This window comes from Mus caroli, unplaced genomic scaffold, assembly GCF_978045245.1.
Source record: "Mus caroli unplaced genomic scaffold, Mus_caroli_1 scaffold_18, whole genome shotgun sequence".
Lineage (NCBI taxonomy): Eukaryota > Metazoa > Chordata > Mammalia > Rodentia > Muridae > Mus > Mus caroli.
The window spans coordinates 87256513-87270397 of record NW_028227273.1 but is presented as its reverse complement, the minus strand read 5'-3'; the positions used below and the strand labels follow the sequence as shown (position 1 = coordinate 87270397).

General features: G+C 46.8%; 1 protein-coding gene across 4 annotated transcripts in view; it reads left to right on the top strand.

The window, feature by feature from the left end:
• Nucleotides 1-13885, top strand: part of Fndc1 (fibronectin type III domain containing 1) — an 88617-nt gene that overhangs the window by 30381 nt on the left and 44351 nt on the right. For all 4 annotated transcript variants that reach the window (XM_029471661.2, XM_029471659.2, XM_021149094.2 and 1 more), the window contains 3 exons: nucleotides 7642-7848; nucleotides 11151-11249; nucleotides 13152-13269. In XM_029471661.2, coding sequence (XP_029327521.1) covers nucleotides 7642-7848; nucleotides 11151-11249; nucleotides 13152-13269 — 424 coding nt within the window. The remainder of the gene's footprint in view (nucleotides 1-7641; nucleotides 7849-11150; nucleotides 11250-13151; nucleotides 13270-13885) is intronic.

Here is a 13885-nt window from a genome sequence, read left to right as displayed (position 1 = left end):
GATTAAGATGTCACTATACGAATTTTGAAATAGTCACCAATTATTTGAAAAAAAAAGAACCAACTGTATAGTAATCTTGGATGAGCATATGGGGAGCCTGGTGATTAGACTGGACCACCAAGCTGCGATGGGGAAGTAACATGATGAGGGGGAGGAAGGGGAAGAACCTTCTAGAAAGTCTTAGAGGTTGGACAGGACATGAGTGACTCTGAGTCTAGTTGCTCACCCAAATATGAAAGGTTTGGACCCAGAAATGATATCCTGAGTAAAGATGCAACTCCTGGGTGGCAGCCTTGCTGCTTCTGACAGGGCAGAAGGTCTCCTCTGTTCTGCATGCAGAACCCACCCTCCTTGCTGGGATGTCTGCCTGTAGCCCCCGCCCTCTTTCTGATCCCAGGGAAGTCTTCTCATTTATTTCAGAATCCTTCACTGCTGTCTTAGCTTTCTAGGTGGCTGGCTCCAGAGTAGTGAGGCCACATTGAAGCAGGCCCCTGGGGCCAGGACTGCACCATGTTCCCACTTTGATAGTGACCAGCCTAGATGCAGCTGTGGGCCGGTTATTCTGTATTGCCAAAATTTCATCTTGGAAACCACGTTAGATCCTAGTTAATTTTTGTGCAGGATATGTTCCTATCTGTTTTAATGGTTTTCATGGATTCCTATAGACCTGTCCTCTGTCCCTTTCCCTCAAGCTATGGAACCGAATTGGATCCAGAACTGACACAAAGTCTGGGTTTTACATCATGCCTTCTTTGCACTGTATTTTAGTTGTGAAGGTTGTTCATGTTTTCAGTAGTTCAGTGACAGCTTCATCTAAGTTGGGTGAGCTGTAGATCATTCCTCTCTGGCCATTGCCACCAGCACTGTGGTTCAGACACTATAACCCTATGGTGATAGCCACTGCACTGCTTAAGCTGGAGCTCTGAACTCCTCTGTCTGTAGGCAGGATGTCTTGTTTCTTCTATCCATCACATCATGAGCTTGCTTCCTGACCTCGCCAGGATCCAGTTCTGCAGGCTTTCCCCCTTGGCAGAGTCCCGAGGCCACCCTTGGCTTGTTTCTTCTCTGCTTTAACCCGGACATGCACTCAGAACATCTCCCCCTCTCTGAACTGCCTTCCCTGGTTCCACCAGGACCACCCAGATGCATGGTGCTCTCTCTTTGGCCTCTCATAGCTGGGCTAGGGGATCTGTCTGTCTTTACACGGTCACCTTTCTCTCTTCCAAAAGGGCTGCCACAAAAGGTAGCCACTTTCTTCAGCTTCTTTCCTGGATTGTGCTATCTTCTGTCAGGTGCCTTCCTTCCTGCTCCTCTCGGGGTGAGTACCTCATCTTCCTTGGGTGACTTCCATCTCCCTTTCTCCTTGCTTTGGGGAAAAGTTGAGTCATTCCTTCTCTTGAAGGCTGACTTCATTAGCAGAGGATCTTCAAACCACAATGAGACCCCAGGGCAAATTTGGGGTTGGACTCCTTTTTGGAGCCTTCCCTCCAGCAGCCTCCCTGATGCCTGGCTCAAAGTGTTGACACACACGGTTGCACAAATAATTCAACACTGAAATAACTTTACCATGAAATCATGAAAACCCAGTTTAACCTCTTCTTGGTGTCTTACCTAGTTCGTTACTTTTTTGTAGTTAAGACAGAATGTCTGACATTGGGGATAAATTATAAAGAAATGGAGGTCTGTCTTGGAGGTCTGTCTGTCTTGGCTCATGGTTCTTGCCACGGGGGTGACTGCTCCTAGGCTAGGGCCAGGATGCTGGAAATCTGGAGAGGCTGAGCTGTGCTTGCTCATGCAGCCTTGAAGGAATGTTCTAGAAGGACCTCTGTAGTTTAATAAAAGCCAGCACTTGTTCAGAGGTCAACAAATGGGCCCATGTGCTGCTGCTCTCTGACCCTTGTGTCTATCAAGGGCTCTTCTTTCAAAGTCTGAAAGTGAAAAAAAAATAAGAGTTTGGGGCTGTCAGCTTGGAGTATAGTCTGCAGGATCACTGAAAAATTCAATGTTAGTCTGGAAAGAAACACCTCCTTCTTATCGAGCTATTCATAAATGGGATTTTACTACAAATGGGGTACCAGGTAACAGGCTGAAGGAGCCAAGCACCCAGTCAACAAGACCAGGCCTCTCCTTTTCAGAAAGCACACGCCCTGCTCTCCATTTGACCTTCAGATGAAGCAAATGCAGGAAGACTTCCATTAAAACCATCCTGGAGAAAACCACACTTTCGAGATAATGCTTTTCCCAAGAATATTTCACACTAGTCTTTCTTAGCTTCCATAGTCTATGATCCTGTCCCTCTGCTGTCCTGAGGGGTGCAGGAGCACCAGCTATTAGAGTCAGGAAAGGACTACTGCTCTCTTTGCTTTTGGTGGCCCCCGTGAACTGTCAGGAAGTGTGGCTGGAAACTAACATGCCATGAGATGGATCCATGGCAGCTGTGGAGTCTGACTCACCCATTAAGAGCATATGGAGCCTTCACAGCTGGATACCCCGAGAATCTGGATGATCCCCTCAGACGTGTTGGGGGAACTAGGTCAGCAACGGGAGCCAGTAGGCTGGACTTGGCACGGACGAGCGCTGAGCTCTTTTTACAAGTTGAGATGGTGATGTGGTCGTCAGGGTCACATGGATGTTAGCATCTGACATTAGTCTCTTAGATGCCACTGAAGGGCACAGGGACATCAGTATTTTCTACTCAATGGGAGCCCCAGGGAAGATCTGTGACTAATGGAAACTGAGACCTATCCACACAGGCAGCTGAAGAGCCTCTGGAGTCTCACAGTACTATCAAAGGTTTCTTCACTGATCTGTGCAGAGTCCTCTGTCAATGCACAGCAATTTGTGGGTGACTTGGCATCTTGCAGCACAGTAGAGCCTCAGTCCCACATGGTTAAATAGAACTGGTATTGATAGACCTACTGATGTTCAACTCTGGAGGGGTCAATAACAAAGCCACCTGCTGAGTGACAGAAGGCCATCCTGACTGCCTTTTGTGGGGTCACTCAAACTGTGACTCTTGAGACCTAAGTCTATAGGTATGACCAGAAACCAACAAAGGCATGAGGAAAACTGAACACATCTAATCCAATGGGAGTCCTCTCTCTGTGATCAGGCACTAAAACTCACTATTTTTAATCATAAAGCAAACACCAACATTTGGTGGAGTGGTCTACAAAATTCAAACGCAATGTTGAGAATTTTGAGATAAAACAGATTGTGCAGAAGTAGCAGCACTCCAGGCTTTAGGGAATGGAGATAAATCTCCTTGATGTTCTGTGAAAACCTTGAGGGAAAATTGTTTAAGTGAGCAAGTGCTGCACCCCGAGTGGCCCCGGGTAGTGCAAGCTATTTGACCTGCTTCTGATTGCCGGCTTACTGGATTTCAAGAGCCAGTTCTAGGCTGCAAATGCTGGCAGCTTGGCTCTGTCCTGTGGGATCACTTCTGTCTACAGTGTAGCTTTCTGTCCTCATGACGGGCAGGTGTCTGGTAGCTTCCTCATTTGAGGGCACCCTGGAAGCAGGAAAGCAGGATCTCAGACATACTCCACAGGCCGGGTGAGCTGGAACTGAAGGGCCCTCTGGGGGTGTTTGAAGTTAGTTTTATGTCCATCACGAAGGCACATTGGCTTTTGCGACCTATAATGTTCTACGTGGTGTTAGTGAGCCTGGAGGACATCAAGATTCTTTCCTATCTCTTTTATCCATCTCAAACTGCTTTGCCTTTTAGACCATCTCCTCCTTCACCTTCTGCAGAAGGTTTCCCGACTCCAGGCACTGCTCGTGAGGCACTATTCCAGTGTCTCTGCGGGGAGCAGGATGTCTGTGGGCTGTCTTTCTCTACTTTGGGTTCTGAGTGATTCCTTGGACAAGTGAGCCAATGGATCCGTTGGCATGGTGGACCAGGGACTTGGATCTTCATCCAGTGGTCCTTCCTTGGAGCACTGAGTACATCTCTAATGTGAAAGGGATAGGGCAGTGAGCTGGCCTCAGTGGGACAGATGTCACTGGCTTACTTCCTGATGGGGGCCAGAGCTTGGGGAGCTCAACCAACTATTTGTGTAAGGAGATAAGTGTGAATGCGACGGACAGAGACTCCCACTGAGCCAGATCCTTTACCCAAAGCACTCAGGAGCACCATGGTCCTCCCCAGAGTGGCTGCAGTGTTTATGCTAGTGTGGCTACAGGGATGCTCAGTGCAGCCCCCAGGAGCTTCTGAGTAAACACTGCAGCACAGTGAGCTAGGACTACAGGTCCAACAGCAGGGTTCTAATTCCTGCCCAGTGTCTGTTGCCGTCCAGCTCGGCAATGTTACCCCCACCTTTGCCTCTCAGTCTCTTTGTCTGTTATCGGTACTATTCCTGGTGAGTGATACCTGATAGATCCATTCCAAAATAAGGAAATTAAGGGTCCTTCTCTGTTATTATTAAGTAGATGATCTTATTTAAGTATTACTCCAAAAAGTCATTTATTGGAGCGGGCACCAGCATCCCAATGGAATGTGTAGACAATCATGGTGTTTGAGAGTACGACACTTAGTGATGTCATAGTCACCTCAGTGTATGTGAGTGTGCCATATAACATGCACATGATGGAATCACCTGACAGTGCATTTGCAGAGTGTGTTTCTGCAGTTAGCAACACACAGCTGTATTGTAATACTGTGTGTGTTGAAGGGTTTGGGGAATCTATTCAGAGATGGTTCAGGGGGTTGAATCTGAATTTGACCAGGAAGAATGGGTTTATGATGGATATAAACTTATGAGGCTGTTGTAGCCAAAGCTATCCCAGAGTTTGTTATAGCCTGGGCTAGCTTTTACTTCAGAAGTGCTGAGGTTACTGACATAAACTCTACCCGGCTGTTATGTACAGTCTCAGAGAAGAAGAAACTGAGATAGTCAGGAAGTGCTCTTGGAGTCCGCTGTAAGTAGTAAATTTGTTGTAGACCCTGAGTCTAGAGTCTGGGCTAGCCTAATCTAAAAACCTGTCACATTTAACTAGCATAGAATTATACCCAGGCAAAGCATCATGTGGAATTTTTGCCTTTTTTTTTCATGGTAAAAAGAAAAAATTGATTCCATACAACTTCAGAAATGTGCTGACTTACAAATCACGAGGAACAGCCCAGCCCTGCCTGGCTTCCTAGTCTACAGCCAGGCCGTGCTTTTGTTCTATGCCTGGCAGGGGGACCATGTGTAACTGTCCCAGGTCTTCTGTAGCCCACCAGCTCTGCTAACGTCTTACCTGGTTCTGTTGCACTAAAACTAATGGGGGAGGGGATGTGTCCCTCCAATTCTGAAATAAATACACGCTGCCCTGGTGGGTGTGAGCCTGATTGATTTTGTCAGTTATGACTTCCTGTTTTCAAGATAAAAGATCTACAGAATTTATTAGAAAAATTCATAGTGCTTTTGTGAGGCCACTGCACACAGCTTAGAGAAAATACTCACATAATTTAATTGCAGATGAATTTTAACCACACAGGAATGCTTTTGTGATGTGTGTATCTGCTTTAAGAGAGGCTCCCTGGATGATCTGCAAACGACAGTTGACAGTATGCAGAATCCAGATGTTAAAGAAAGGAAAGTTTCAAGGTGCTTGAAAAATCAAAGCCGCAGAAGGGAAGTGACTGTGTTTGAAGGGGTGGGCCCTTTCTCTATGTTGTGGCTTTTATCCACACTTCCATTGTCCTGGGAATAACCTCTAGCTAAGTCCTTCACTGCACTGTGGGGAGACTGCAGTTCCAGCTTGTGTAGAGTCAGCTGGGCAGGGCATAGTGTGCCCACTCTGTAAGGACTGTGCTTAGACCCAAACTTGTTTCACAGGCATGAGCAGAAGAGACTGGATGGCTAGTGGGTGGTGTGGGAGGGGAGTTTAAACAGAGAGCCCTGGGGGGGCAGAATAGTTGGGTCCCCACCCCTGGCTGACACTAAATGACTTCATGGTTTTATCTGCTTTGTCTCCAAATGTGGATAGCTTTCTCCCTCACCCCAGGGCCACTCTGTATTGGATTATCAGCTGTTCTGTGGTCCTGGCCCCATTCCAGGACCCCAGTAGGAAGGTTCACAAGTGCTGGTGGCAGGAGCCACACTGTGTATTGGGACAGCTGCTGTCTCTGCCATGGGGTTGTGTGGTTAATGCTCAATGAGATTATTGTGCATGGGAGTTCCAGGATGCACACCCCAGCCAGCAAACTTGTGTGGTCTTGATGAAGCTCCTTGTCCTGAGAACCTCATTCTTTCCTCTTGTTGACCCCATCAGTACAGATTTCCATGAGTCTTTAGTATCCCTGCTCAGCATTGCGCTAGTGAGTGCAGAGGTTGCCAAATGAGAATCTGTCCCGGGAGGAAACCTGCAGCTATCCTCAAGAATAGAATAGTCGAGGGGACACCAGGTCTCCTTTCAGATGCTTGACTGGCAGGACTCTGATGGAAAACAAGTGCAGGCTGAGCATATTGGTCCTATGTAGCAACAAGTGCCTCTGGACTCACAGAAGAACCAGGCATTGCCTTTTGCTGGGTTATTCTGTTGGGTTACAAAGGGTTTAAACTTTTGCATATTGGGGAAAACTTTTGTTATGACTTATATACTGTTCTCAGACGGCTTTAAGGAAGAATGTCCAGTGGCTCATTAAGCAACTCCAGGAACGCCCCAAAAGGGTGGTCCTTTACTTAGATGTACAGCATTGGAGACAGTCATTTCAAAGTTAACTATCTCATTGCATTTGTTCTCAGATTTCATCTGAGACTGAAATTTCTAGTCTAACAGAATTAGTCAGAATTGGTGCTGAGCCTAATATGGATGACAAAGAAGGGATGCTTGGGAGTAACTGCCTTATACAGAGAAATGCTCTTTTGCTTAGCAGCATCCTCAAACGAGGGCTAGAAGGTGGTCCATTGTTAGAAATGTGCAAACATGGTAGCCACATGATCCATAAACCCTTGTTCCTCGATGTATCAGCTCTTACTAAAAATAGATAGGTAGAGAGATAGATAGGCTCTAAATATTACCCAGTGTCCCTAAGACATACTACTTTGAGAAAGTTAACAATGGAAACATTTCAAGTCAGTTCAGGATTTTTGCAAACTGGTTAATTTGTCAGTAAAAACCATCAGAGTCCCTGAGGATAGTGGCCACAGTGGGGCATAACCAAGATTTGTGGGGGGTGGGCAAGATTTACATAAGGGTGGGAAGAGAGACTCCAGATCAAAACTGGTTAGTCTTTAGCTCATTACAAGGAAGGAAAGTTATCCTTTCAACATGACAGAGGAAATGCCTTCTGGAGGCCAGTTATAAATAACACCTAATGACTCTGTTGTATTTTAATATCTATCTCTAGCCCTCACCACAAGTATACAGTCTGTCTAGCCTATCAGGAGTGAAAGGAAGTAGATGAAAAAGGATCTTATAAAGCTTCCAGATCTGTGGCTGACACACATGGAATGTTTTCATTTTAAGTTCAGAGAATTGGCATAAAATGGAAGCCCATGTGGATGGAGTCCACCCTGGAAGTTAACAGGTTACCCCTCAAAAATTAGTGTTTTAAGTCCAGCGATTAACCGATGAGGCTCAGTGTTGCAGAGATTTCACATACATGACGTAAGCTCCATCCTTTAATCATGTCTATATTGTGTCCTTCTTAAGAAAAGGAAGTGCCCAACAAGCCCTTGCGTATGCGTGTCCGAGCCTCAGACGACAGGCTGTCCGTTGCATGGAAGGCACCACGCCTGTCTGGAGCCAAGAGCCCACGAAGATCTCGGGGTTTTCTTCTGGGCTACGGGGAAAGTGGCCGGAAGATGAATTATGTCCCACTGACCAGAGATGAGAGATCACATGAAATTAAAAAGCTCGGTGAGTTTGAAATGCTCTTCCATGCAATGTGTTCATTGCTTTTATATTTAGAACATCATTCAAGGAAGAATGTCGTCTAAACAAGACGTGCTTCTCTCAGCTATGATGGTTATTCGAGGCAATGCTCTATGTTAGCCCCCTCCTTGTGAACAAGCCAACTTCTGGAAGGAAGGGGCTATTCTGGCTCTCAGTTTTGGTGATGGAGCCCCACAGCGGGGAAGGCCCAGAGGCAGGTATGCTGTGGAGGCTGGAGTATGCTCCTGGAATGTCCTAAAGACCGGTAGAATAAGAAGCAGAGTGAACAGGAAGTAAGGCCCAGCTACGGAACTCCCAAGGCTTGCCTCTGGTGACACACTTCCTCCAGCAAGCCTTATCTTGTAAATGTCCCACCACATTCCACAGTGCCACCAGCTTGGGGCCAAGAGATCAAACTCATAAGCCTAGGGGCACAGTTCTTACTGAGACCACAACACCACTTTGTCCCATCCTGTCTTGGCCTCAGTCACATTAACCTTTATTCAGTGGCAGGACCACACTGTCTTATACGCTGTTTCTATACACAGAGTCCTTGAGCCACTTAATCCAGATGTGAGGTGTGGTGGGGAGGGAAAATATTTTCCCCTTTATGGTTCTGTTTTCATAGCAAAGGTAGCATTAGCTATGGAATGTTCGTGGGCATATTTGCTGGGGCCAGGAGATACTGTGTGGTCCACCTTAATAGGCCTTTATTGACAAGTTAGACAGGGACACAGGTCATGGTCCGAGGCTATGCTACTCTCCAACTGCTAATGTCCACTCTTGCCCTTGCCCCTGCCCCACTATCTACCTAATGAATTGGATGTAGAGCTGGGCCCCTTTATGTACTATTTTAGGGGAAGCCAGGCTACAGAGACTCAAGGGTCCAGGGTACATGCTCTGACACCTGCTCTTTTACCAATGATAGGTATTTTGGTCCTTATGGTTCATGCTTCCTTTGTTTCCTAATGGGTCAAGTCTCAACCAAGGGAGAGGTAATGGCTTATTGGGACTACTCAGAAGATTCTGGTAAAACATCTGGTCTCTTTACGCAAGTGTAGTTGGCTGCCTCTCATGTCATTGCAAACCTGATGGTGTAGACAGTGGAGGTAGAGGCTCATATCACTCAGGGGCGTAAAGGCCAGAAGTGGAAATTGGCATTGTTGGGGTCAGAAGCTAGGGTGGGAAGGAGCCAGGAGGCACCCACAGGCCTGTGGTGTGTGGGAAGGAAGTGCTGTACCTCTTATGTGGCATCTCTGTCATAAAAGGTAAGTTCTCTAAGATAGGTGAGGGGTGTGCAGATGGAGGGACGTGGGAGTGGGGTCAGAGCAAGTAGGAGGGGGACTCACAGCCAGGCCATGAGGCACCATGATTGAGCTCAGGGAACAGCCCTGGGTGGGAGCAGCTTCAGAGAGACAGAGTTCTGGGAAGAAAGCCTAGTGGCCTGCATTGCTGGTTTGCTGTGAGGATTCACTAGCTAAGGGTGTAAGTATACATTCTTGTGGTGTCTAGGCAGACAGTCCTATAGTCCCCAGGACCCCCCGTCCTGGCTCCCAGGACCATGCTGCAATGTGAGCAGCTCATATTTGAACTGGTGAAGATCCTGGGACAGATGGCTGTATTCCCCCTTCTGAGGAATCTCAGACATCTCTGTGTGATTGGATGCTGTGTTCAGCCACCTGCTGGACACTCCAGTGTTACAGTATCTATCAAGCTTCTTGATTGGATGTTCCCTACATGAGACAACTGTGTGGTGTTCTTTGTATCTACATGGGCCTCACAAGGAGGTACAAGCCCCTCCGAGCCAGGCAAAGCCCATAAGCCATCAAAGTCCAGAATCCAGCAAGAAGACACCAAACACCTCTCTTCTCCAATGCCACAAGAAATGTGGCAAGAGCCAAGAAGTGACAGGAGAATCTATGCTGGGTGGCATCGTGAAGAGCAGTTGTGGGAAAGCGACCTGGTGATGTGGAACCACAGAGTAATCCAGTCACTCCAGCCCTCCATTCCTGAGCAGCCCCTTTGCCGCTGGATGGTGCAGCTCTTTAATGATAGGGATCAGACCCTACCCAGCTATCCAGCCAATGACGAAAGACTCTCCTTGCATGTGCGATACAGTGGACGAGAGTTTCACTCACGGGTCTCATTCGCAGCAAGCACTAGAACATAATTTGGCATTACTCTGACCCACGTGACTGGGCTCACAAGTTTTTCATCTCTCCAGTAGTACACCTCTGCTCACCTGAAGATGACATGATCTTGCTCTCTTGCTGCCTAAACTTCATCGAATTTGGATCTAAGATATACGTGAGCTCTAGGTCTGGTATAATCTCACAGGGAAGCCCCCTTGCAGGCTTCTTCTACAATATGTTATCTTTTGAATTTCATCAACAGATTTGGGCTTCCTGTGGTGGGTTCCTGTGAAGAGAAACTCTAAACAGAAGGACATGGTATGGGATGAGAGGGTCTGCTGTGTCCTGGAAGCCTGTCTTTGTGATTTATTCTGCATAGGACCGTAACGCTGTTTACCTCAGAGATGCCACTGGTCATGAGGTATCTCGGAAGTGGACGCACACACTGAGGAATTGGATTAAAATCCCATCACCAGGGAATCTGCCCCGAGGCAGTCATTAAACACATTTTATTGGTGGTCTTCTGACTCAGTGAAATCCCCAAGACAGGCAGCAATGTTGAAGTGGAGGGGCCTCAGGACTACAAGAGAAGAGGATAAGATCAGACTTAGAAGACAGGGAAGTCTGAAGACCTTCTGGAAGTTGCCAGAAGGGAAGTGAAGAAATTCTGTTGCATATACTCAAGGCTGGGAAGCGAGCCAGCCAGGGTTTGCGAGGATGGGGTGGATGGGGTATCCTGGGTTCACTGGGTAGTGATTCTGGTGTCAGTTTGGAGATTGTGGTTCTACCCAGTATCCAATAACCAAGGCACAGAGAGAAGTGTGTGCCTACTGTTGAATAAATTGGATGTATCTCTGTGATGTCCGCATAGGGTCTGCTCCTTCCCCATCTGAAGTTATTTAAAGCCGTGGCCTTGAAGTCATGTAGAACTGGCTGCAAGACCAAATTACTCTATGACTTGGGAATTCACCTCACCCCTCTGAACCTGTCCTTGCCCATGAAACAAGAACAGTGATAGGGGCCTCTCTGCAGGGCATAGTGACTAGACAAAGGCTTGCCTGTGAAATGGCTGGGGAAGGGGGAGAGAAAGCTGTAGGGCACATAGGCTACGGAGGAACAAGGACACTGTCCCATGTCCTGCTTTTTGGTCCACAGCCTCTGAGTCGGTGTATGTGGTCTCCCTGCAGTCCACGAACTCCCAGGGGCAGAGTCAGCCCGTCTATAGGGCTGCCCTCACAAAGCGCAAGCATGCAGGTACGTTTCCAAGGAGGATGCACTTGGTGAAACCATGGTCTGGTGTGAATGCTGTTTCCCACGTGATGCTGGCTGTGATGGGATGGGGGGCCTGGTGAGTTTCAAGGGGAGTGAAGGGAACTACAGTTGTAGGTACGCATGTTTCTTTCCTGGGTAGAGACGGGAGAATTCTTTTGATAAGGCCTGTTTCACTGTGGATTGTGGACAGCTTTATGGTACAGTTGCTAGAGGGAGCAAGGCATCATTCCATGGAAAGACAGTCTGGTCCATCTGTTAAATGTCCCTAGGGAGGCACTGCACAAAGCAGGAGGAAGAACAGGTGTGCTGGGGCAGCATGGAGGCACACACATTTCAGCTCACTTTATGCAGATGTGATAGTATCCAGAAAAGCAGGAAAATATGTAATTGTGGTTCACTCGTAGCCCAATCACTGTGCACTTATTGAAGTGTGTGTGTGTGTGTGTGTGTGTGTGTGTGTTTTACCTCCATTAATGGGTGGGTTTTTTTTTTCATCACTCATAATATTTACAAATTACACATACCATTTTGTGCATGAACCTCCATGAGTTCTAATTCCTTTCTGTTGCTGTGATAAACCACAGCTAAAAGCAGTTAGGATAGGAAAGGGTTTATGTCATCTTTACACTTCAGTCAGTCATTCATGGAGGGAAGTCCAGGAACGAAAGCAGAAGGCACGGAGGAACACCGCTCCTGCTTCACCCTCTGGCTCCTGCTCAGCTGATTCCTTATGCAGCCTAGGCCCACCCTCTGGCTCCTGCTCAGCTGATTCCTTATGCAGCCTAGGCCCACCTCCCCAGGGCCAATCTCCACCCACAGTGTGCTGGCTCTGGGCTGGGCCCTACCGCGTCAAGAAACAATCAAGATAATCTCTTACTGACATGGCCACAGGCCAGTCTGAAGGGGCAGTTCTCCAGTTGAGGCTCTCTCTTCCAGGTGATGCTGGGTTGTGTCAGGTTGACATAAAAATTAAGCAGACCCGAGGAGACCCTATCACAACCCTTTAGTGCAGTCATGATGTAGAGTGGGGCCTACTATGCCTTTCCACATTGCATAGAGACGTCTATCAGTCTCTATGCAATGTGACGTGTATCAGTCACCGATGGTCCCACCAGAGAGAAGGACGGCTTCCCCAACAGTCCACTCCAGTGTCTCCCACTTAGATAAACTCTGAGTTCTTTTGACCCATACAAAAACCAAAATACCAAAAAACCCAAAACAACACAACAAAGAAACATACAAGCGAAGTTGAGGACACTTTGTAAATCTTAATTAGTTAGAGACCAAAATAAGATGGTAAAGTTTGTGACTGTATTTTTGGATGACGATAATAAATCTCAGTAAGACACTAGCAAACTCAACTCTATCTTCTATCTGAATATAGCATTTAACCTGCCTTTCAACCACATACTCTAAAATAGGAAGAACATTTGCTCCCATGAGATTCATAACCATTGTTTAAGGCAGAATTTTCATTTGACATCATGATCTCTAGTGAATAACAATGTAAAATTTATTCCCTCAAACATATGCCCTGATGAAAACTTTATTACTTCTGAGAAATTTACAGTGTGTAATGAGCAAGCACTGAGCTTCTGGTAGTGTTTTCTACCAAGGCATGACAGCCCCTTTACACCCTTCTGCATGCTGATTGGCTCAGGCAGCTTTTAAAGTGAACTCCTTGCTTCTCAGGCTATGGTTAGGGAAAGCAAGAATGGAGATTCCCCTCTTTATGCAGACAAAATAATCACTTAGTGTTCTATTCATCTCATCTTACCTACATTAAGCATGAACAACTAAAAGTTGGGCAGGGCATGGCTGGAGGAAGTCAGTGCAGAGCCTGTGGTAAAAGAGACCCCTTTTGTGCATCCACTGTCATTGCAGAAGAGGATGAACTGGACGTGCCTGAAGACATTAGTGTCCGGGTCATGTCATCTCAGTCCGTGCTCGTGGCCTGGGTGGATCCTCTTGTGGAAAAACAGAAGAGAGTTGTTGCATCAAGGTACACAAGTACGCTTATTTCTTATCTTTGGGTAGGAGACGCACGGGTTCTCTGGACTTGAATTCAGTGGGGTTTTTTTCTTTTTAATTTTGTGAAGACTCATTTATTTTACTTCTTGTGCATGAATGCTTTTGCTTGCATGTGTATATGTGTCCTATGTGCATGGATGGTGCCCACAGAGGAAGAAGAGGACATAAGATCTTCTGGAACTGTAATTACAAATGGCTGTGAGCCACCATGTGAGTGTTGGGAACCAAACCTGAGTCCTATGGAAGAGCCCAGTGTTCTTAGCCATGGACCCATCTTTCTAGCCTGATTTTATTTTCTTTCTTATGTGGGTGCTGACCCCTCTTTTCCTGTTGAATGTCCAGTATTTGGTGGCAACTTATTTCCTGCAAATCAAATAGGGCCAGGAGGCTAATTCACAGGACAGTACTTCATATTTCATCTGTTCCATTTTTATTTTGTGTGTGTAAATTCCCTGATTATTTTCCCCCTGCCTCAGTTATGCACTTTCCCTCTGTGAAGAGTGCACTGTGGGAGGAGTCTTCTTGAAGAGTCAAGGCAGGATAGACTTTTATGTTGAGAGGCAGATGTTTATCTAATATCACATGTG